The following is a 24,247-nucleotide window of genomic DNA, read 5'->3' as shown; positions in this document are numbered from 1 at the left end:
TCTCATTTTATTCCGATTGTTGCATCAAATGCAGGGTTAAAAAATAAAATTGAGTATTTGCAAAATTTAAATTAAATAAGATCCCCGCTATTTATAATAAAATTAAATCAAATACATTTTTTTATTAAAAGATTATTAGCCTGTTTTTTTTTAATACTTGTTGCACGCAAACAAAACGGACAAGGCTTTAAATTTTGAATAGTAATTTAACCTTTCCAAAGCGAAAAATCGTTTTCTTGGCTGGATATTTATGCCCTTAAGAAAAAAAATATTTTAGTGAACAACCATGAATAAAAGTAGCTTCGGCGAGGAAATTATGAATCATCATTCGAGTAAAATTGGCTTGGGAAATGTATCAGATTCATTTCAGAGCTGATTTTCCTTCAAATTGTGTCTTGAGATATTTTAATCCGTTCAAAGCAGCTCGAAGCCAAGGTGATTCGAGGCGACATCTATTTGAGGGATGCGTCAATAAAAATCAGTTTATTGTGCAAGTAGTCGTCACAACAAAAATTGCCAAATTTTACTTTTTAATTCACTTTGCAATTATTTAAACGCAGATGAACGATTCGCCGTCATTCTGCGTTTGACCGGTGTTTTTTTTTCTTCTGACGCAATTTTGAAATAATCCCAAGACCAAGAGGGAAGGAATGTGCAGTTCAGAATGTTCGAAATAAATTAATTAAAAAGGCGCAATCATGGACTTTTCCATATTTTCAAATTTTTACCAATCAATTCATGATTCCAAGCATGTTCAACGATAATTCCACGTTTTTTATTATTAAATTACATCAAATTTGTCATCTTCTTCAAGGCATACCATTCAATCAGTCAGAGACATAAATGAGGAATGCAGAAAAACCAGAAAAACCAGTGGAACTTTCACACAAATCCAACAGAGAGGCAGCGCCTGCAGTTTGGCGAGGTATGCAGCCTGCTCGGCTTCTTTGCAATTAATCAACAGCGACCTCTGCAAAAAGTCATTTTACAAAATTTCAGCAATCAAACGGCTCGGTCCTGGATGCATCTCGGCGGAGGTTGAACGTGATTATTTTATAATTTTCCCGGGAGAAAAAAAAATAGAAAGAGGGCGAAGCCCACTCGTTAATTGCAATAAACGACTGCGAATCGTTCCTCTGCGTTTGAATAATTGCAAAACTGACATGAAAAAGATTTCGAAATATATAATTATGCATCTTTAAAAAGTTGAAAATTCGGCTGCAGTGTCAATATTTGAGTTCTACGACTACTTGTTTAACAAATATAGGTTCCCACATATAGATGTCGCCTCGCATTCACTTTGGTTTTGAGTTGCTTTTAGAAAACGGATTAAATATCTGAAGTCGATATTCAAGGGGAAAATCAACTCTCAATATGAGTCATAAACATTTCTCAATTTAATTTTATTCAAATTGTTGATTTTGAACTGGGGCCGAATTAATGTGGTTCGATGTGGCAGACATTGGTGCCAGCTCGCTCTATTGGGTTTTTGCTACACATCATGTCACACTAAAATACACCACCGCTAATGGTGAAATATTTGGACGGGGTACTGGTGAGACAGCGCGTTTCACCTCACCCCTTATCATTTAACTAATAATAGTCGACACCTAATAATTCGTAAGTGATTTGAGATCCGACCCACAGAATAATTTTTAACTAAGTTTAGTATTTAATTGTAAAAGAATCTGCTAATACCGCGCGCATGACCAAATTTTAAAAAGTTTTAATATTAAAAGATTTTCTCTTGAAACTAAAGAGAAATAATCACAATTGGAAAGCAGGAAAGCACATCATATAATATTTAAAATCAATCGTATCATAATAAAATTATTCATTTTGTGTCTCTGCACTTTGAAATGTTTGACATATACTACTTTCTTCTTGTCTCTATTTGATGCGTAGCTGCTAAAATTCGTACGACGACACCCTCACGAGGGATGCGGGATGAGAAGGGTTGTTCAAGCTGAGTAGTGCTTGAGGGGTTGATCTTTCCTTTTTTGGACTGGTTATTGACTGCAAATTAACTTTTTTAATTTTAAATTTGCTTCGTCACATTTTATTTGTGAGTTATTAGAATATATATAAATGATTTTTCCCGCAACAAAAAATAAAATTATTGCTTGTTATAATATATAAGTTCAATTCTAATCCTGATCGAGAGAAATACCTAAAAATAAGATTTTAATTCGCATGTAAAATGTTTTTATAAAATTCTTAATGAATTTTCTGAGCACACTAATCGATTCTTGATGATCGAATTAGGTAAAATAAATATTTTTCCGACCAAAAATTACAGCACGACGTGCGAACCTTTTTTTCCCGCCAAAACGAAATAAGAACCTAATTTGCGAGAGCTGCGCATGCGTCAGAGCTGGCTGGATCTGACAAAGAAGTCATTCGTACATGGGCGGTCTCTCTGCAAGTGCTCAAACCAGCCCTGACGCATGCGCAGTTATCACATTCTTAATGTTTTGGCGGGAAAAAAGTTCGCACGTCGCGCTTGACTTTTTGGCCGAAAAAATATGCACTTTACCTAATTCGACCCTCAAGAATCGATTGGTGTGCTCTGAAACTTCTTCAAAGACGGTTTTTAAGTAAAGAAAAAGCAACAAATTATTTTTGCAATCTCTGCCAGTAGAGGGCGCGCATTTTATTTTTGATATAGCTACACATTATAAGTGCATATTAATTATCTCCGTCCACCAATTCAAGAGATAATATAGCGCCAAGCGATTCTTTGTGTCCAAGGCTTTCGGGTCGACGCCATTTTTAACGAGCCACTCGCAAAACCTTTCGTCTTGGTTTCTCACCGCGATGTGCAGGGCAGTTATTCCGCCGTCGCACACTTCTTTGATCAACTGATTGTTCATGCCGTGCACGAATTTAGCACTTTCGAATTTCCTCTTTTGGACGCAGAAATGCAGCAGATTCTTGTTTCTTGTCCATTTGATCGAAATGGAGGCGCCCTTTTCCAGCAAAAAGGTAGCAAGAGGAATGTCTTGGCGGTAAAGTGCACGGTGGAGTGGCGTTTGATCAAATACATTTCGATAATTAAGCAAGCTCGGATTTTTAGTGATGAAGAAATCCGCATTTTCCATAGCCCAAGACATTTTGTCGTTAAGTAAGGCGAAGTTAAGGACTGAATATTTTCTTCTAGTCTTGGCCGCGACGTCCAGGCCCTTTTCGACGAGCCACTCACACATTTCTCTTCCAGCGAACTGCGCTGCGTAGTGCAGAAGCGTTTTACCTTTTATATTCTCGATAAAAATACCACCATCCTCGTCGTTCACTACTTTGGCGAATTTCAGATCATTTTCCATGATAAAAAAGTGCAGCAAATTAAATGCTATAGGGTCTCTCATGTTGAGCACCGAATTAGCGAAATCGTAGTTTTTCACTCTGACTGCGTAGTGGATGGGCTCCTCTCCGTCAATATCCTCCTTCGAGAAATCTAGATTGTTTAAACAGGCGATGTTATCCAGACCATAATCTTCATTCAAGGCGGCGAAGTGCAGAATCGTGAGGCCGGACTTTGTGGTCGACTTAAGATTCCCGCCAGTTTCTTCGGCCGTTCATAAGAAGCCTTCCTGATCTTCTTTTTGGGCCGCAATCATGATTGGAATGTTCTCACCCTCTTTAATTTTACTTTTAAAACGTTTCAAATCTTCTGGTCCCCTAAAAGGATGCATATTTTCACTGATTATTCTGAAAATTGAACAAAATCATTTTGGAATTAAAAGCTAATTAAAATTTAATTTAACTCACGTATTTTAAGTTCTTACACGACTGATTTTCTTTCTGCTGCGACGTGTGCCAGCAGGTTGACTCACACAAAAACTGAAATAGAAATCATTAGAAATATTACTTAAAATTCATTGCTCGAATTTTATTAAAAGAAGATAAAATTTCCTGAAAGCTACAAATATTCAGTGCCAGAGGAAAAATGGCAGAGCCATTTCTCACATTCCGATCATGCACTGGCTAACAAGAAAGGGAAATGCTTGGAAATCCTTACTAAAAACACGCTGTTTTAAAGTTAGATTTATGTTTTACAAAAGAAAATTCTTTTAAAAGTGTAAGATAAGGAATATAAAAACAATATTAATTATACTCTCACCTTTTTATGTTTTAGAGGGTGATTTTTGGAAAATAAAATCTCTGCTGAGACGGAAGTAAAAAGAATTGTTGTAAAAAGGCAGAGCTTCAAAGGAGACACTCGTTTCTGGACGGAAGGTCTGTGAGTAAAAATAGGTAAAGTGAGCGGCGTTCAAAGGTTAGAGAGACCGTATGGGCGGAGCAACGGCAAAAATTCCTTAAGGGGTTTGTTTAAAGTAGAAATATGGGGAAAATACGGAGAGGATGGACCAATTCACCAGTTGAGTAAACCCTTGGTGATCGAACCCACCAACAGATGCCACCACCGTATGCTTTTTAGCACTTCCGCTGCGACTTTCAGACTCAATCCTTTCACAGTGCATTCTTCCCTTAATATGCCTTCTTTTGACGTTCTGAAATCCAAAATCGGTTAAGCCAATCGCATTAGAATCATGAAAAACTATTTTTTGAAATATAAAATCTTTTCAAACGTTTCTACGGCGAATGGCCGGACTGATTTTGGGTTTCAGCACGTAAAAAGAATGCAAATTAAGTGAAAAATTCACAGTGGAAGGATATAGTCTGAAATCGCAGCGGAAGTGCCTTAAAATTAAATTTATTACGAAAGTATGCGGTGGCGCTGCCTGTTGGCGGATTCGAACACTTATGGATCTCTGGCTGGCAGAACTCGGAATCTTCCGGAACTTTTCCAAAATGCAAATGCAGTGTTTTGAGTGGTTTATTTTAGTAGAACAATTATCTGTGAAAAAAATTTAATAGCTTTCGAAACATAAAATTTTATTATTCCAACTCCTTTTTGGTCCCCTATGTAGAACAACAAAGTTTAAAAATGCGTGTCTTTCAGGAAATCTCTTTAAAAAATACTTTTACGAATGTAAACCAGAGCTTATATTTTAAATCTCCTGATAATAGCTTTTAATTCATAATTAAAGGTTTTGTATAGCCATTTAAGAGAGTCAAAATTAAAATATTCTTGATGGAACATTGAGTGTATCAAAAGCAGGAATTATATTCTTAAAAATTGGTATTCGATTTAATTAATTCATTTCCGAACTAGTTTCCTACATTTGGAATTATCTTAAATTCTTCAAAAGCTCGCCTCGTCACGCTACCTGCATTTTTTTTCATTCTTTAGACCACTAGTCTAATTGTCAAAAATAAAACAAAAATTGCTAACACACTAATGTTTAAAATGTCATTCCAAGATCCAATCAACAAAAACTAATTTAGCTTTGCTAAAATTTTTTATTCAAATAGCCGACCCATAAAATTAGTTTGAAGAAAGCAACTCCAGAAGCTTAAGATCTCTGCTGCTGTTCTCATTACTATGCATGTGCATTTTAAACATTTTCAGTGCCGACCGATTGTTCCTGCTTTCCACAGCTGAGGTGTCGACACCATTCTTGATGAGCCACTTGCATATCTGGTAGTTATTTTTTAGAGCTGCGATGTGGAGGGCGGTCCAGCCATCCGTCCACACTCCTCTGATCATGGTCTTGTTTTTGCTGTGCACGAGTTTAGCGCTTTTTAGTTTGTTTTTACTCACGCAAAAGAACAACAGATTCATTTTTTCTCTGTTTCTGACGAAAATGTTGGTGCCCATGTCCAGAAGTTTCTTTGCAAGAGGAATGTCTTCGAATTTTAGCGCCCAGTGGAGCGGAGTCTCGCCGAAAACGTCTTTTTCATTGAGCAAGCGCCGATTCAGTGAGACGAAGAAATCGACATTGGCCATGCTGTTTATGGCATTTTTGTTCTTCACGGCGTAGTGAAGCACCGTAATTTTCCTTCCTATCGACTTGGCGTTGATGTCATTCCCTTTTTCGACGAGCCATTTGCACATTTTCCATCCAGAGTGTTCCGCCGCGATGTGCAGAATTCCTTTCCTTCTGCAAACATCGAAACATTTATTTCCAAACTCCGAGTGAATTAATTTGGCGAAATTCAGTTCGTTTCGCAACACGAAGAAATGTAGCAAATTTTTCGAACTTGGGTCTATCCTGTCGAGAAGATATTGAGCGATCTTGAAGTTCTTCGCTCTGACGGCATAGTGGATCGGCTCCTCGCCGTCAACATCCTTCGCTGTTAATTTTGGTTCCGCTAACGAGGCGATGATGTTAAGGCCGTAAATTTCGTTCACAGCGGCGAAGTGCAGAACCGTGAGCCCGGAATTTGTGGTTGCATAAACATCTCCGCCGTTCGAGACCACATTCGTGAAGCTTGCCAGGTCTTTTTTCTTGGCTGCGACCATGAGTGGATTGCCCCTGCTCTCCTTTAGTTTATTTTCGAAATTTTTACGGTCAATTTTTCCCATTAATGGAGGCATTTGGTCACTTTTAGAACACGGAACTCAAGGAAGAAACTGAAATGAAATATACAAATTTAGAATAATAATATAACTAAGAAAAAAAATTTAAATTGCCTGATTTCCTTTTTGTCGTAACGTTTCTCACGCCGGGGAACCGAATAATTCTGGAGAATTCAGCACAAAAACTGCAATAAAGAATTTTAATTGTATAGTTAAATGCACTGCTTTTTATAAGCAATTCAAAATCTCTAGGACACAAGAAAATTGTAAACATGATCTTTCTTTGTTTGGTTTGAAATGTAAAGATATTAATTAAAAACCAAAATTTAGTCCATTGTCATATAGATACGTAGATGAATTTCCAAAACTAACCTATAATTGAGGACTGTCTTTGAAGTTTCAGAGCGCACCAATCGATTCTTGAGGGTCAAATTAGGTAAAATGGATCTTTTTCCGACCAAAACGCCCAGCACGACGTGCGTGTCACAAATAAAACTATTTTCCCGCCAAAACAATATGAATGCGAGAACTGCGCATGCGTCAGAGCCGGCTGAATCTGACTAAGAAGTCCTTAGTAGAGGCTGTCTCTCTGCAAGTGCTCAAACCAGCTCTGACGCATGCATGCGCAGTTCTCGCATTCATATATTGTTTTGGCGGAGAAAAGTGCGCACGTTGCGATGCACTTTTGGTCCGAAAAAATATCCATTGTACTTAATTCGACCCTCAAGAATCGATTGGTGTGCGCTGAAACTTCGTCAAAAACGGTCTCTAAATCAAATCGAAATAAAGATATACATCACTAGTACTAACCTTTATTATATCAGAAGTAAATAAGTTCAGTTTATCTGCTGTCCTCAAAAATCGCTAAACAAAAAAAGGAAAATAAAGGATATTAGTGAACCGAATTAAATCCAATAAAAGTTATTAATCTCTGATCGAATTATAAATAAATCAGGAAACTCCCTACCGCGTGCGTGTTTTTTGCATGCCTCTTATTATATTTTTCTGTTACTTCGACCCTGAATCCTCCCAATATCAAATCCTTCACATTCTAAAACTTTGGTTGCAAACAGGGAAAGTCACTACAATTCTTTAAATTTTCCGAATTCTACAAAATATTTACAACGGGCATAAATTTCTGTATGCCGCTTATTTTCAACCAAACGCAAAAATGCAGAAAATTTGTATGCGAAGGCAAGGCAAAGCTAATTTACATCATTTTATTTTAAACATTGTTTTCATTGCATTATTAATTAAGCCAGTAAGCTTTTATAATTTTGTTATAGACTTTTAATAATTTGAAGGGGTATTTTTATTCCATCGATCAATTGAATTCTTTTATTTTGAACATTTAATACTGAAAACAAATTTACGAATATATTCAAATCGATTCCTGAGGCTCGAAATAGGTGGGGTAAATTATTCTTTCGGTCAAAATTTTTCTTTGTGGCGTGCGAGCAGAGGCGCACTTTACTTTGAATGCTTTGACGCGCGCAACGATTGAACCTTTTAGTCGCTAAGCGATACCCCTCTCACGTCACATCTCTCTCACAATCAGCTGCAAATGCCAAGCACAAAGTTTGGCTGTGAAGTGACAGCGACGCGGGCAGGTGCCGCCGAACGGGTGCAATCGGCCCTGCCGGCGCGCCTTCTCTCCTTCACGAGGTCGGAGCCTGTGTTCTTCTAGCCATTATGGAGTTTAAAGGGTGCAAAGTGGAAGGGAAGTAAAGGGAAAATTCCTAGTTACTTTACCAGTTAATTGTTGATAGCGGCGACGGTACAGCGTGGCTGCCCAGATGGACGAGCGGGGGATGGAGCAAGAGAATAACCTCTTGCTCGCATGCCGTCAGGAGATCGAATGTGTGGGTGCGAGAGCACACACACCTGCGTCGCCTTTATTGATACACCTGAGATTCTCCCTCCGCTCATCTCCGCTATCCCTTCGCCCGAAAATTCACGTCATTGTATATCAGTGCTCGACAATTATTAAAGCGATCGTCAGGTAAAACCCTGACACGTCACACAAAACATTTTTCGATCGGAATGTTAGATAGATTAAATAAATTTCTCAACGGTCAGGTTTTATTCCTTATTACATCCCGCAATTATTAAAGATTAACAACATTGCATTTTTAATCCTGGACCTGGAGTGGATATTTCAGTGCGAGAATGTAATTAATAAATTGAGAAGTGTGGCATAAATGCTCACTATCCTGCGAGACAAAGTGTCCTTAAGCGTGTTAAGACAAGTGTATTTTGCTCGTGTTCAGAGTCAGATTAAAGTACTCAAAAATTATTTTGGGAGGGTCGCCTTATTTAAAACATGTCCTAATAGCGCACAAAAGAGTTGTAAGAATAATGGCCGGAATGAGAGGTATTGGAGGAAAAACCGCGTGCCTTCAACTCATGCCGACCAGATGGCGCCACCGTATACTTTCGAAATAAATTTATAATTTTAAGGCAGACTCATTCCTGCTGCTGTGCTTTCTTCACTCATTATGTTTTATTTTGACGTGCAGAAAACTAAAATCAATCCAGCCAAACGCCGCAGAATCGTGAAAAGCCCTTCCCGTTCCTCCGGTCCTCGGACAGGGATAAAAAGAGGAAAAAAAGCAACTTTTTTAAATATATAAAATCATTTCCAACGTTTCTACGGCAAATGGCTGGCTGATTTTGGTTTTCAGCACGCCAAAAGAAAACATTTTAAGTGAAGAATGCACACGATTGAGTCTGAAATCGCAGTGGAAGTGTCTTAAAATTGAATTTTATACGAAAATATATGGTGGCGCCATCTGTTAGCGGCTTTGAACACTAAGGGCTTATGGATCTCTGGCTGGGAGGGCTCGGAATCATCCGGAAAGTTCCCCAAACTTGCATAGGAGTGTTTCGTTTAATATAGCAGAATAATTGTTACTGTGAAAAAAATGTAACAGCTTTTGCAATATTACTGTTTATTATTCCAACTCCTTTTTGGTCGCCTGTAAAGCAGCAGGACCACGCCTTATAAAAAATACGTGTCTGTCAGGAAATCTCTTTTAAAAAAGAACCTGAGCTTATTTTTAAATTCAAAGTTAAAGGTTTTACAGCAATTAGAGACTTAAAATTAAAATATTCTTGATGGTATATTGAGTGTAAAAAAAGCAGGAATATTCAGAAAATTTGGTATTCAATTTATTCATTCATTTCCGAACTTGTTTCTTATCCTTGAAATTATCTTAAATTCCTAGAAAAAGAGCTCGCCTATTAACGCTAACTGTAAAGGCATATTTTTCATTCTATAGATCGAATTTGCCAGATTGTAAAAAATAAAACAAAAATTGTTAACACACTATCGTTTAAAATTTCATTCTAACTGTAAGATTCAATCAAAACTTAAAACTAATTTAGTTTTTCTAAACATTTGTTCGAATTGCCGACCTAAAATTAGTTTGAAGAAAGCAATTCCAGCAGCTTAAGATCTCTGCTGCTGTTCTCATCACTACGCATGTGCATTTTAAACATTTTCAGTGCTGACCGATTGTCCTTGCTTTCCACAGCTGAGGTGTCGACACCATTCTTGATGAGCCACTTGCACATCTGGTAGTTTTTTTTCAGAGCTGCGATGTGGAGGGCGGTCCAATTATGCGTGCACACTCCTCTGATCATGGTCTTGTTTTTGCTGTGCACGAGTTTAGCGCTTTTTAGTTTGTTTTTACTCACGCAAAAAAGCAACAGATTCATTTTTTCTCGGTTTTTGACGAAAATGTAGGTGTCCATGTCCAGAAGTTTCTCCGCAAGAGGAATGTCCTCGACTTTTAGTGCCCAGTGGAGCGGAGTCTCGCCGAAAACGTCTTTTTCATTGAGCAAGCGCCGATTCAGTGAGACGAAAAAATCGACATTGGCCATGCTGTTTATGGCATTTTTGTTCTTCACGGCGTAGTGAAGCACCGTAATTTTTCTCCCTTTCGACTTGGCGTTGATGTCATTCCCTTTTTCGACGAGCCATTTGCACATTTTCCATCCAGAGTGTTCCGCCGCGATGTGCAGAATGCCTTTCCTTCTGCAAACATCGAAACATTTATTTCCAAATTCCGAGTGAATTAATTTGGCGAAATTCAGTTCGTTTCGCAACACGAAGAAATGCAGCAAATTTTTCGAACTTGGGTCTATCCTGTCGAGAAGATATTGAGCGATCTTGAAGTTCTTCGCTCTGACGGCGTAGTGGATCGGCTCCTCGCCGTCAACATCTTTCGCTGTTAATTTTGGTTCCGCTAACGAGGCGATGATGTCAAGTCCGTAAATCTCGTTCACAGCGGCGAAGTGCAGAACCGTGAGCCGGGAATTCGTGGTTGCATTAATATCTCCGCCGTTCGATACCACCTTCGTGAAGCTTTCCAGGTCTTTTTTCTTGGCTGCGACCATGAGTGGATTGCCCCTGCTCTCCTTTAGTTTAATTCCGAAATTTTTACGGTCAATTGTCCCCATTAATTGATGTATTTGGTCACTTTTAAAACACGGGACTCAGGGAAGAATCTGAAATTAAATATGCAAATTTAAAATATTAATATATTTAACGAAGAAAAAATTAATTTGCCTGATTTCCTTTTTGTCATCACGTGTCTCACGCCGGGGAACTGAATAATTCTGGAGAATTCAGCACAAAAACTGCAATATAGAATTTTAATTTTATAGTTAAAACACTGCTTATTACGATGGCCAATTATTCAAAATCTCTATAAGGGTTTTTTATTTGTTAATATTTGACACAAGAAAATGAATTAAACATGATCACCTTTTCTTTGGTACAAAATGTAAAAGTAACAATTATCATCCTAAATTTACGTAAAAGTACGTAGAATTTCCCAAACTTACTGCGACGATTAAATAAAAATATTGAATAAACTTAAAATAAAGATACATCACATTACTAACCTTTTTGCATTTCAGATGTAAAGTAAAGTTTACCTGCTGTCCTCAAACATCGCTAAATAAAAAAGAAAATAATAATATATCAAGGCTGAATCACATCAAACAAAAGTTGTTAATCTCTGATAAATAAATCAGGGAAAATCCCTACCGTGCGTGCTTTTTGCATGGCCTCTGATGGTCTTTTACAGTTGCTTTTCGACCCTGAATCCACTCAATGTCAAATACTTCACATTCTAAAACTTTGGTTGTAAGCAGGTAAAGCCGCAATGATTCTTCAAATTTTCCAAATTCTACAACGAATTTATATCAGGCCGAAATTTCTGAAGCAAAAATTCATAAAATTTGTATGCAAAGGCAAGGCAAATTATTTTCTAACATGTATTTTCTTAAAAATTTTTACTTGATTTATTCAGCCATTAAGTTCTGTATTTTTTATAGACTTAATAATTTGAAAGCTGTTTGTACTCCATCGATCAATAGAATTCTTTTATATTGAAAATAAGCATCGATTAACTTTAAAGATGACCTACTGAAACCAAATTTTAGGATGTATTCAAATCGATTCCTGAGGCTCGAAATAGGTGGCGTAAATTATTCTTTCGACCGACAATTTTTTTGCGACGTGCGAGTAGAGGCGCACGTTGCGTTGAATGCTTTGGCGCGCGCAACGTTTGAACCTTTTGGTCGCGACTGCGCAAGCGTCACCCCTCTGACGTCACAGCTCTCTCAGCTGTCAATGGCAAGCACATAGCATGGCTGTGACGTCAGAGGCAAGTCACAAAACATTTTTCGATCGAAATAAAATGCTAGACAGATTTTAAATAAATTTCTCAACGATCAGGTTGGATTCCCTCTTACACCCCGCAATAATTTAAGATTAAAAACATTGCATTTTCAATCCTGGACCTGGAATATATTTCATTGCGAGAGGTGTTAGTTTTGAATAAAATGAACAAGGCAGGCTCCGCCCATGGTTGGTTCTTTTGATTCCTAAATTCTAACCTTCAAGCGTCTTATTCTCATTTATACAATGTCCTCTGACTAGAGACGACAGACTTCTTGCTCTTCTTTTCAGCCATGGAAAAATCTTTATTTTTCCTCCAGCACTGAATTTTGTGTTTTTCTTCTGATATAAAACGGTGAGGCGCATAAAGAAACCTTAATTTTACGTATTTTACATTTTATTGCAGACTGCATGATTTAATTTCCAACGCTGCGTTTACTTTCTAAAAAATTAAACTTTTCTAATCCTTTTTGGAAATCCTTATGACATTCTTTTGAAATGCATATTCACCTGAAATAATCAAAGAAATTCCCCAGACATTTTTGTTGCTCTCAAAAAGTTCTAGAAATTTTGTCTTCTTCATATATATTCCAAGACTGCACAAGGAATTTTCCACTTTCGCTCAATAGAACAATAAATGAATTAAGGATTGAGAGGTCGTAAAATTTCTACTATATACTGTTGAATTCCTTGAAATATTTTAGCTTTCATTTTATGCATTGATTTATATTACAGAGTATGTCTGAGTCTCCTGAGACGTTACGGAAGAAAGGATTAATAATAACGATAATAACGTGAGTTTGTTTTTATTAAAGACCATCTTTGACAAAGTTTCTGAGCTCGCCAATCGATTCTTGAGGATAGAATTATGTAAAGTGCATATTTTTCCCGACCAAAAAGTGCAGCGCAACGTGCGAACTTTATTCCCGCCAAAACAATTAGAACCCGCGCATGCGTCAGAGCTGGCTGGATCTGACAAAGAAGTCATTCGTACAGGTGGTCTCTCTGCAAGTGCTCAAACCAGCTCTGACGCATGCGCAGTTCTCGCATTTACGTTCGTATTGTTTTGGCGGGAAAAAAGGTTCGCACGTTTTTGGTCGGGAAAATTTACCTAATTCGACCCTGAAGAATCGATTGGCGTACTCAGAAACTTTGTCAAAGACGGTCTTTAATTGCTATACCAAAATTTATTCAATTTTATTTCCTGGCAGAAACCGTTACTGATAAGAATTGAAAAAAATGCGTCGCTTCATCATGGGACCAATTGGCCGTTATCGTTTTGATAAGAAACTCGAAGAGGGCAGGCACTTTCCAATCTTGCAGGTTGCGAAGAAAAAAGACTTGGACAGCCTAATTACTAAAGCGGTGATGCATGGCGGTGATCTAAAAATCACTACTCCTTCCGGCCTCACGATTCTGCACTTCGCCGCCATGAACAAAATGCACGGGTTTGACATCGTCAACTGGTTAGACGATCCAGATTTATCGCGGAAAGATGTTGACGGAGAGGAGCCCATCCACTACGCAGTCAGAGTGAAAAACTACAATTTCGCACTTTTGGTGCTCAACATGAGAGATCCGATGGCACATAATTTGCTGCAATTTTTTATCATGCAAAACGATCTGAAATTCGCCAAAGTAGTGAACGACGAGATTGGCGATATCCATTTTGTGACTGAAAAAGGTAAAACGATTCTGCACTACGCAGCGCAGTACGCTGGAAGGGAAATGTGTGAGTGGCTCGTCGAAAAGGGCCTGAACGTCGAGGCCAAGACTTATGCAAGAAAGTATTCGGTCCTTCACTTTACCGTACTCAACAACAGAACATCTTTGGCCAACGCAAATGCGGCTTTCTTCATCGCTAAAAATCCGAGCTTACTCAATTATCGCGACGCATTTGATCAAACACCACTCCACCGGGCACTTTACCACCAAGACATTCCTCTTGCTACCTTTTTGCTGGACAAGGGCGCCTGCATTTGGATTAAATGGAAAAGAAATAAGAATCTGCTGTATTTCTGCGTCCAAAAGAGGAAATTCGAAAGTGCTAAATTCGTGCACGGCATGAACAATCAGTTGATCAAAGAAGTGTGCGACGACGGAATGACTGCCCTGCACATCGCGGCGAGAAACCGAGACGAAAGGTTTTGCGAGTGGCTCGTTAAAAATGGCGTCGACCCGAAAGCCTTGGACACAAAGAATCGCTCGGCGCTACATTATCTTCAACTGAACGCCGTAGACAGCGATGATATACATAGACTGTGGGGCTTCTTGAATGAAGCCATATATGATGAATGATAATAAGTTATAAGTAATTTATTCCTAGACCCTGTCTACAGTTTTGATTAGCAAAAGGATCACACGGCGCAGAATTTGTGGAAGAATGTATACACTTTCAATGACCGTTGATGTTTCTATGCTATTTAAAACTGATTTTAAATTATTTGAATACAAAAGATATGCTGTATATCCGTTTGAGATAAAGTAAATTTATATAAAAATATAAATAAATTGCGGAAATAAATGCATCACTACTTAAACGTATAATTGTGTATTTTATTGCAGTGTACAGGAAATAAAATCTTAAAGACCGTCTTTGACGAAGTTCCTGAGCACACCAATCGATTCTTGAGGGTCGCATTTGGTACAATGGATATTTTTCCGACCAAAAAGTCCAGAGCAACGTGCGAACTTTTTTTCCCGCCAAAACATATATGCGAGAACTGCGCATGCGTGAGAGCTGGTTTGAGCCCTTGCAGAGAGACCGCCTGTACGAATGACTTCTTTGTCAGATCCAGCCAACTCTCACGCATGCGCAGTTCTCTCATATGCGTTCATATTGTTTTGGCGGGAAAAAAGTTTGCACGTCGCGCTGGACTTTCTGGTCGGAAAAAAACTCACTTTACCTAACTCGACCTCCAAATTCAACAAAAAATAGAAGATTTTGAGGATAAATAAAAAAGGACGAGGGCATTCCATGGTCTTGTTCGCTTCTGCATGCTTGGCCGCGGATAGCCTTATTTAGAACGGTTCTTTTGAGGTGGCCTTCAAGATCAGAATATGCTCCGCCCTAGATTTCTAACCTTTGTAGCCACTCACCCTCTCAATTATCCCTCTCACCTTCAAGCAAAGACGCACGACGACTTGGATTCAGCTCAGTTCACTCTCTTTTAAGAGAGTTCTTATCCGGAAAATTTTGTCATGCTGAAATAACACCCTGATCGAGTGAGTCATTGTTTCCTTCATATCGGCATTTTGTTTTTAATTTAAAATAATTCTCTCAGATATATCTTGTAAAAATGCAACCTTTATTAGAGCCATAGTTCAAAATTTTAAGAATTTCCATCAAATTTTTCAATTATACAAGAAAGAAAAAAATGTATCGAGCAAATTCAGATGGAGCTTAATGAGAAATGCTTGAGATATTTTTGTTTCTTTTCACATTTACATTGTGTCTTCCAAACCTGCAGAAAACTATATTCTTTTACAAAATGGGGATCCTTGCTAGATTATTTTAATTCTTAATTCGTCATGAATTATTTATTTTTCAGTTTTTATGCCGATATGAGAAAAAAGTAAATCTGATCTGTGTCCTCTGCGACTCTTCACGTCTGAAAGAAAGTCAGAATAATAAGTATTTATTTTATTTAATTAAATATTTATTTAATTTAATTAATCGATATTTCATTTCCTTGCAGAAAACGGTAATTTTCTGAGAAGCAATTAAAAAAATGCATCCGTTTATGGGAACTGAAGATGCAAGGCGATTTGAGATTAAACTAAAGGAGGGCGAGGACATTCCAGTCTTGTTCGCAGCCCATAAAGGAGACGAAAAAAGCGTTATCTATGAGATACGTATGAATGACGCAGATATCGACTCGACGACCCGCTCCGGCCTCACGATTATGCACTTCGCCGCCGTCAATAAGGAGCACGGCCTTTCCATCATGTACCGCTTACCGCGAACAGATTTTTCGGCGAAAGACGTCGACGGAGAGGAGCCTATACACTTTGCTGTCAGAGTGGAAAATTACGATTTCGCTGAGTACGCACTCCTTTTTAGACAACCAATGGCGAAAAACTTGCTCCACTTCTTTGTGATGCAGAACAATCTGGAATTGGCCAAAAAGGTATACGCCAAGTTTGGCGGTATTAATGCCGTGAATTCAAAACGGAAAACGTTTCTGCACTACGCGGCGCAATACGCAGGAAGGGAAATGTGCGAGTGGCTGGTTGAAAAGGGCCTTGACGTCAGTGCCAAGACGACAAATAGAGGAGCTACGATGGTTCACTTGACTATAAAAAACAGAAATTCCTCGCACTGCATGGAGAATATCGATTTTTTCATCTCTAAGAATCGGCATTTGCTGAATGAGTCGGACAAGTTTGGCGAGTCGCCGCTCTTCTGGGCCCTGAGAAACGAGTTGATTCCGATTGCGGATTTTCTTTTGGAAAAAGGCGCCAATATTTGGGCCAGAAACAAAAAAAGAATGAATCTGTTACTGTTTTGCGTCAGCCAGGGAAATTTCGAATGCGCTAAATTCGTGCACAGTAAAAACAATAATTTGATCAGAGGATTGTGCGTCGGAAAGTTGACCGCTCTGCACCTCGCGGCTTCAAATTGTGATTTAGAGTTTTGTCGGTGGCTTGTCGATAATGGCGTTGATCCGAAAGCCTTGGACAGCCGGAATCGCACTGCGCACAATATCGTCGGTGAGACCTTCTTGCAGTGCGAAAACGATGATAGTTGCTACGCACTATGGAGGTTTTTACACAAACACGCAAAATGATACACGATTTTTAGATCGTACTTTTACAATTTTTTAAGCAAATGAACGATAACATTCTGGTATCATGTTAGCTCGCAGAATAAAACTTTACTCAAAAACATGCATTATTTTATTGTTGTCAATAACATCACACAAAATGTTTTTAATTTTAATTCTATTTTTTTATAAAAAAAGTGAAAATTGTCGATTTTCTCAGCTTTTGTATACCTCCAAATCTCAGGTTCTAACATTAGTAATCGCAAAAACCACCCACCGTTGGACTCGTCTTAATCTCCTCTAAGCAGCTAAAGGGTTGAAGAGTTCTTGACCTCCACCCCTAAGGTGCCTTACATCTTGAAAGATGCAATAAAGAGCGGTCGCAGAGGAAAGGCGGTTGCTTTTACTCAAATTTGCAGCAATGGGGGATGAAAGGGGATGGAGATAGGCACCCTCTAAATACTTTATTTGGTTAGTGGAGAGTAAGACGAGTTTAATGGTGGGTAGTTTTTGCCATTCTGATGGTTATAGCCGGAGATTTGGCGGTGCAAAGAATAGAAAAAACTCGAAAAAATAGAAAAAAATTCACATTTTGTTAATTTTTCAACCGCAAATATCAGATTTTAACCTTCAGAATTGCAAAAACTACCCACCGTTGGACTTTTCTCAACCTCCCTTAACCAGCTAAAGGGTTTAGGGGTGCTTAGCCTCACCCCCTTTCATCCCCCCATTGCTAAAATTTCGATAATAAATTTTTAGCATGTTTCCTCTGGGCTTAAAAATATTTCAAATTGTATAAAAATCCTTCTAAATTACCACCCCATCCCTTCTTTGAAACCGAACTAAACAAATATTAATAAAAAAATGAAAATTATACAAAATCCAGAGCTATAAAAGCACGACACGATTTTTTTCGTTACTTTAATACACGGGGTGGTAGGGGGATGATGGTTGAACACCCTCAAAACACTTCCGCTATCTAGGGAAGGTTAACGCGAGTTGAACGGTATGCATTGTCTGCATTTCTGAAGGTTAGAACTTAAGATTTGGAGTTGCAAAAATAAGGAAAAATACAAAAAAATCCGTTATTATTTCGAGTTTTTGGGTTCTTTGCACCTCCAAATCTCGGGTTATAACCATCAGAATTGCAAAAACAAACCACTGTTAGACTCGCCTTGACTTGCACTAACAAGCTAAAGTATAAAGGGGGTGTCTACCCCCATCCCCTTTCAACCCCATTGCCACAATTTTGGCATAATTGTATGTACTTAGTGTTGTCTCAATTTTTAATTTAATTTACTAATTTCAATCAACAAAACGCCAGGCAGAGTGAAATTTAACAGCAGTTGGAAATTATCCTTGAAATTCTAGTTTTGCAGACAATGGAATTTCAGAGTCCAGCGTAATGGATTTGTTATTTTATTACTGTTAAATTCCAGCGAAAATATGTTGATATAAAAATTAACAAACTACACTTTCAGCTTAATTACGCCATTAATGTTAAATACGAATAAAACAAATTATTCAAAATGCTTAATGATTTATTTTTAGAGCTAAAAACGAAGTTTAAAATCAGCTCTCTATATCCAGTTTCTCAATGGACATAAAATGATTCTTTCAGCAGCTCGACCTTTTCCGCTGTGGGCAGAGTGGGCATGGGTTTCATTCTCCTCGCGAAAGTGTCGTGTAATTTCTTCAAGTCGGGATTGTGCGTGTGCGGCCACTTGTCCAGCCTGATCTTGAACTTGTCGTCCGAGGGCTGCTCCTTGTAGCGCTCAATGCGAGCCTCGCACCCTTTTTGCACGCAAATGTACGTCTGCCGCACGGATGTCGACGTCGGCCACATGACGAAGCGGAAGGTTCGGAAGTAGAACACCGTCGAGCCGGGCAGCTCGCCGTTGACAACCAATAACGTTTCACCCTTTTTAGCGAATTCACTTTTTTTCTTGTTCTCCTTCGTCTGCTTCACCTGCTTCTTCTCGTCCTCATTCTTGTCGGCCATATTGTTGTTTCACATTCTATAATTTTATTTGGACGATTCAAGATTTAAAGGTAACAAAAAATCCAAGGAATTATTAACATCGGAAATTGTAATCGAGAATGTTAGCGAATAACTTTTAAAAATGATTAAAGATAATGAAATTATCGCTCATCTAATTCAAATTAAAATTTCTCACCTACAAAATTTCAATCCGTTGCGTGTCGAGAGTGAGGTAGGAATGAGGCTAAGAAACGAACAGCAGAGTGGAGTCATGAGATTTTTCGGATTTTTCAGAAAAAAAAACGCTTCCTACGTCTATTGTGATCTGGCCTCGTATTCTGAATTTGTTAAATAATTAATTCCTCATGAGACATTGTAAATTTTTCTGGAATTTTGGAATTTAGATGCTGACAAGTTATACAAACGCATTTTAATTTTCTTTGATCTTTAATTAAACCAAAAACCCCAAAAACATTATTTAGTTGTCATTGCGATAAACTTCTACAATTTTAATTAATTATTCAATTTCATTTTTTAGACAAAAGACGATCAAGGACTAATCATGCATTTAAGTAAATTAATTAATAATTTAGATGAAGCCTTTCAAAAATTTAAATGGAAATTAATTGAAGCAAATGATAAACAAAGAATTCTAGCTGTTTTAATGTTCATTAAAAATAAACATGCTTGTTAGGAAACTCTCTCTTTATTTATCATTTCATTATACAATTCCTTGCTGTTGACCATACTTCAATCATTGTAAAGATCGATATGTTTTTACGAGATACTCTTTCCATGGTTATCATTTTCTGTTATGTAAAGACAAACGTTTTCATCTAGGTGTTTCTGCTAATTGTGTATGCCAATTCTGCGATGAAGTCTGTATAGACATGTATCATTTCCTCAATTGTAAAAATAATACAACTACCTTATTTCAAGCTGCTAAATATAAGAAAGTGCATCTAAATATCGTTATATAATGTACTCTGTGTTGTACACCGTTGGTGTCTAATAAAATAATAATAATTTTTATTCCCACCAGACCAGTTAATGTTCATGAAATTGAAAGAAAATATTTTATAAAAATATTCCATCACGCAAATCATTGATCTTTTTTATAATTTTATATTGCTTTTGAGGAAATATTGATTCCATTGCTCCACAACGCAGTTTTTTAATTTACAAAAATGACAAATTTCTTTTTAATTTCCCTAATTTTTACACAATAACCCAACTCTAAAGAATAATTTCGACTGGTTATTCATGTTAGTTAGCATTACAAAAATGCACATGTTTGAAGACGGAAACGCTCGTCGGGCTGAAAATAATTTCAACTATTTCTTTTCCCAGACAAAATTTTAAAAAATGACGAGACATCCGTTTATGGGAGCACTCGACATTGATCACTTTATGAATAAATTACAAGAAGGCTCATCAAGCGCACTGCTGCTCGCAGCCAGGGATAAAGACCTGAAGAGCTGCTTGATGGCGCTGAAAACATGCGGCGAAGATCCGGAGGCCACCACCAAGTCCAAACTGACGCTGTTGCACTTCGCTGCAGTGAACCAGGAGCACGGCGTTGAAATCTTTAATCGTTTCAAGAAAATCGTCCAGATGAAAGAGGACATTGACGGCGAGTGGCCCATCCACTACGCCCTGAGGAAGGGCGACTTCCACTTTGCCACGTTGATGCACAGGTCGGTCACCCAAGCTGCAGGAAGTGAAAACTTGGTACTTTACTTCGTGACAAAAAATAGTCTGGATTTTGCCAAATTTGTGTGTCTGAGGGAAGAAGAACTGATTTATGCGATGGACTCGATAAAAAGCGCCTTTCACTACGCGGCTCGTTTTGCCGGAAGGGAAATGTGCGAGTGGCTCTGCGAACGGTTCCTCGACCCGAATTTTTTGACAAAGAACAAAGAATCGCCGCTCCACTTCGCCGCAATGAATAAAAAACACGGCGTAGAGCTCGTCAAGTTCTTCGCATCTCAAGGTTTAAATTTGGACCACAAAAACAATTTAGAGAGGGCGCCGCTTCACTTTGCTCTTGAAGCCGAAAACCTGGACGTAGCGACGCAATTGGTCGAATCGGGTGCCAGCGTCACGATCAAAATCAGTGAGAGCAAGACCCTGATGCATTTTTGCGCCTACCAGGGCAGACTGGAAAGCGCCGAATGGCTCCACAGTAGGAACAGATTTCTGATCAACGAATTGTGCAAGGACAGGATGACCCCTTTACACGTCGCGGCCATGAAGGGTCACTTTAATTTCTGCAAGTGGCTCGTAGGGCAAGGTGTGAATGCCAAATCCCTGGATTCTAAGTCGCGATACGCATGGGACTATGTGACGAATAATCTGGCGCTGCGGAGATTTTTGTCTGATGCCGCAAAACCCCGGTCAGGCTATCTCGTTCATTGATATTTTTAAAAGGTAACAAATCTATTGAATAATAAAGCCTCTAATCATCAGAACAATGCAGAAACAATTTGATTTTTTATTAATTGAATATAAACTGTACCAGTGAGTTATTTAAAATAATTAATGTTGAGGGAAAGAATTTTAACATTCCAGAGAAGTTTTAGAATATATGCATTTGAAGGTAAAATTTCACGATTGTCGTCCAACCTGATATTCCAACAATTTATTAAATGTTAAATATTTATTTGTGAAAAATTTCTCGCTCTCCTCAAGTTGTATCCTGACTGTAGATCGTTGGGAGGAGCCGATTTATTTAACGAGGGAAGATGGATGAAAAAGCTATCACTCCTCACTCCCTGCCTCTGCCGTTTTCTCCTCTTCAACACGAGTGCCGTCACTGTGCGTTCATTCGTTGCCTTCTCTTGACCAGCGATAGACGATCGACCTGGATCCGCAGCTCCTCAAATTTTAAAAGACCACATTTTTTAATCGAAGACTGAGAGCAAAGAATTATTTTGCTATTTTGAAATATCGCCCTCGATCTCATCAGAAAAACAGGTGAGTTAGTGATTTTTATTATTAATCTCTGATTGCGTAAATACAAGAAATTAATTGAATTTAATAATAGTGATTCTAAAGTTATATGTTTTTTAAATTATTTCTCATTATGTATATTATTTAATTTTGAATGGAATCTATGGAATGATCGACGAAAAGTAAGGAATTCAGCAATGTTAAAAATGCGTTGATAAATATTCTGTCTCTATCATTTGAGCAGTAAAAATAGCTTGCATGTTTAAGATGTTTTACAAATTTCTCTGGACAAGCCGGGCTAGAAAATATTTTCCTCCTTTATTCCTGACTGTAAATTTATTTGTAAGGCAGGTTGCATGATTATTCATTTTATTTTTTCAGCCGCTTTTTCGCTGATCTTTTGGAAGGAAGGAAGGAAGTATCTGGCTTTTCCTTTTTTTATGTAAGTATTGGTCATCATTGGAAATTATTTATAATTTAAACTAATTAATTTTCTATTCTCTTTATAGAAAAAAAAACGAAAATGTGTACGTTTATGGGAGCTGCGGACATATCCTATTTTATGCAAAAAACCAAAAATGAGGGTTTGACCTCCCTGATGGTCGCAGCCCGGGATAAAGATCTGAAGACCTGCACGAGGCTGGTGAACGAAGGCGCAGATCCAAAAGAAGTTTCAGATTGCGGCCTGACGCTGCTCCACTTCGCCGCAATAAACCAGGATCACGGAGTGGTCATCTACTCCTACTTCTACAACCTCATTCTTGACCGTGAGGACGTCGACGGCGAAGAACCCATCCACTACGCCCTGAGGAAGGGCGACTACAACTTCGCCGTAGAAATGCTCAGGTTGCGGAAAGCGGGAGCAGACAACTTGCTGCATTACTTCGTGATGCACAACAATCTGGACTTCGCCAAATTGGTGTTCGAGAGGGACCCCGATTTAATCCGCTTCGTCGACAATCGCAGGAAAACCCTGCTGCACTTCGCGGCCCAGTACGCCAACAGGTCGATGTGCGAGTGGCTCGTCGGGCAGAACCTGGCCCCAGACGCCCAGAGCGACCGGGGATCCACGCCAATGCACTTCGCCATGAGAAACAGACAGCACGGCGCAGATCTCGCGTCATTCTTCGCCTCCAAGGTGCCGAAATGGAACAAGATGAACAAGTTAGGTCTGACGCCTCTGCATTGGGCCCTCCAGTACGAGAACCTCGAGGCTGCCACGCAGCTGCTCGATTTGGGCTGCAGCATTCGGATCATAACGAAAGACATGATGAACCTTTTGCACTTTTGCGCCGCGAAGAATAAACTGAAGAGTGCCAAACTGGTGCACCGCTGGGACGGAAATCTGATCGGGAAGACCTGCCTGGACGGGATGACCGCCCTCCACTTGGCGGCTAAAAATGGCGACGTGGAGTTCTGCGAGTGGCTCATTGACTCGGGTGTGGACGTTGTCACACTGGACAGTCAAGGTTGCTCGGCACTCGATTACGCGAATATAGAAATCGAAGAACTGCAGGAGCTGTTATTCGAAGCAGAGAAGACACAACGATCTTAAACTGTATAAATTGAATATATCTGTAGATATGATTTTACAAAACTAATGAATTTTAGATCAAATACAATTTTTTAAAATTAGACGACTTGAAATAAAACAACCTTGCATGCAAAACTGAAGAATAAGAGATCTGGCATTTTATTAATTTAATATATACGCACACTTCCACTTCATCAATAATATAAATCTGTTTTTGAAAATTTAACTGCCGAGAGGAATTAATTATTGGACCTATTTATTAAGGCCTGAAAATTCTTTTTTTTATGCTAATGTCTGCATAAACAATGGGGTATAAAATGCTTAAATTTACTCACAGTAATAGAAAATAAATTAAAATTCCCTATATTAATTTGTTCTATGACTCTTAGAATATTTTTAAGCGGAAATAATTAATGTTGCATGTTTTTTGCACTTTAAAATTTATCTATATAATTCTTCAAAATCACGGAAATTTAGATTTGGGAGGATCTGGCAAAGTTGTAATTTCCTCATCTTTGTTCATGGAAACCCCTTTGAAAATTGTCTAATTTGGGGCTAACAGAAATTGATCAAAAGCATGTTATAAGAATCAGTTAATTAAATTTTGAGGCATTAATGATGGCAAATATTTTTTCAGGATATTTTCTCTTTTTCAAGAGCTATTATTGATTGAAAATTGTGAAGTTTCAAAATTAAATTATAATGTCTTAAGAGAAATATTTCGACAGGCGCGCGAAAATCGTTCCGCCGGTCCAGTTGTCGCATGGCAAAAACCGAGGCGCTCCGTTCGAGGGTTTGAGGTCGGGGGAACCTGAGAAAGGTCGGCCGGTTGCGGCGGGTACTTTCGAATGAGGGCTCGCGGTTAACGCTGCGGCGATTAATCGAATTTCGGCAAAAA

The 24,247-nt window shown here is 38.5% G+C and overlaps 4 protein-coding genes across 4 annotated transcripts; 3 read left to right on the top strand and 1 right to left on the bottom strand.

Annotated features, from left to right (window-relative positions):
* Positions 1 to 1,908: 1,908 nt before the first annotated feature.
* Positions 1,909 to 10,825, bottom strand: LOC135937413 (putative ankyrin repeat protein RF_0381). The gene is made up of 5 exons (XM_065480564.1): positions 9,939 to 10,825; positions 6,451 to 6,478; positions 5,446 to 6,388; positions 2,814 to 3,454; positions 1,909 to 2,016 (listed from the first exon to the last, which is right to left on the bottom strand). Exons 1-5 carry the CDS (start codon positions 10,823 to 10,825, stop codon positions 1,909 to 1,911), a joined length of 2,607 nt encoding a protein of 868 aa, XP_065336636.1.
* A 2,545-nt stretch (positions 10,826 to 13,370) lies between these two features.
* On the top strand, positions 13,371 to 14,414 carry LOC135937412 (putative ankyrin repeat protein RF_0381). Its single transcript, XM_065480563.1, has one exon. It carries the CDS (start codon positions 13,371 to 13,373, stop codon positions 14,412 to 14,414), a length of 1,044 nt encoding a protein of 347 aa, XP_065336635.1.
* Positions 14,415 to 15,973: 1,559 nt separating this feature from the next.
* Positions 15,974 to 16,743, top strand: LOC135937411 (putative ankyrin repeat protein RF_0381). The gene is made up of 2 exons (XM_065480562.1): positions 15,974 to 16,366; positions 16,690 to 16,743. Exons 1-2 carry the CDS (start codon positions 15,974 to 15,976, stop codon positions 16,741 to 16,743), a joined length of 447 nt encoding a protein of 148 aa, XP_065336634.1.
* A 3,485-nt stretch (positions 16,744 to 20,228) lies between these two features.
* Positions 20,229 to 23,370, top strand: LOC135937410 (putative ankyrin repeat protein RF_0381). Its single transcript, XM_065480561.1, has 2 exons — positions 20,229 to 21,156; positions 22,424 to 23,370. Exons 1-2 carry the CDS (start codon positions 20,229 to 20,231, stop codon positions 23,368 to 23,370), a joined length of 1,875 nt encoding a protein of 624 aa, XP_065336633.1.
* Positions 23,371 to 24,247: the final 877 nt, after the last annotated feature.

This window comes from Cloeon dipterum, chromosome 2 (genome assembly GCF_949628265.1).
Source record: "Cloeon dipterum chromosome 2, ieCloDipt1.1, whole genome shotgun sequence".
NCBI classification, from domain to species: Eukaryota; Metazoa; Arthropoda; class Insecta; order Ephemeroptera; family Baetidae; genus Cloeon; species Cloeon dipterum.
Note: the sequence above shows the minus strand (reverse complement) of the source record. Positions and strands in the feature narration are given on the sequence as shown.

Coding starts and splice junctions, on each gene's coding strand:
- LOC135937413 (XM_065480564.1), bottom strand. CDS start 10,825: ATGGTCGCAGCCAAGAAAAAAGACCTGGAAAGCTTCACGAAGGTGGTA. Junction 6,479..9,938: donor GTGGAAAGCAAGGACAATCG/GTCAGCACTGAA, acceptor ATTTCATTTCAG/TTTCTTCCTTGAGTTCCGTG. Junction 3,455..5,445: donor GTTTAAAATGCACATGCATA/GTAATGAGAACA, acceptor TAAACAATCTAG/ATTTCTCGAAGGAGGATATT.
- LOC135937412 (XM_065480563.1), top strand. CDS start 13,371: ATGGGACCAATTGGCCGTTATCGTTTTGATAAGAAACTCGAAGAGGGC.
- LOC135937410 (XM_065480561.1), top strand. CDS start 20,229: ATGACGAGACATCCGTTTATGGGAGCACTCGACATTGATCACTTTATG. Junction 21,157..22,423: donor CAAGTGGCTCGTAGGGCAAG/GTGTGAATGCCA, acceptor TGATGGTCGCAG/CCCGGGATAAAGATCTGAAG.
- LOC135937411 (XM_065480562.1), top strand. CDS start 15,974: ATGAATGACGCAGATATCGACTCGACGACCCGCTCCGGCCTCACGATT. Junction 16,367..16,689: donor TGGTTGAAAAGGGCCTTGAC/GTCAGTGCCAAG, acceptor TAATTTGATCAG/AGGATTGTGCGTCGGAAAGT.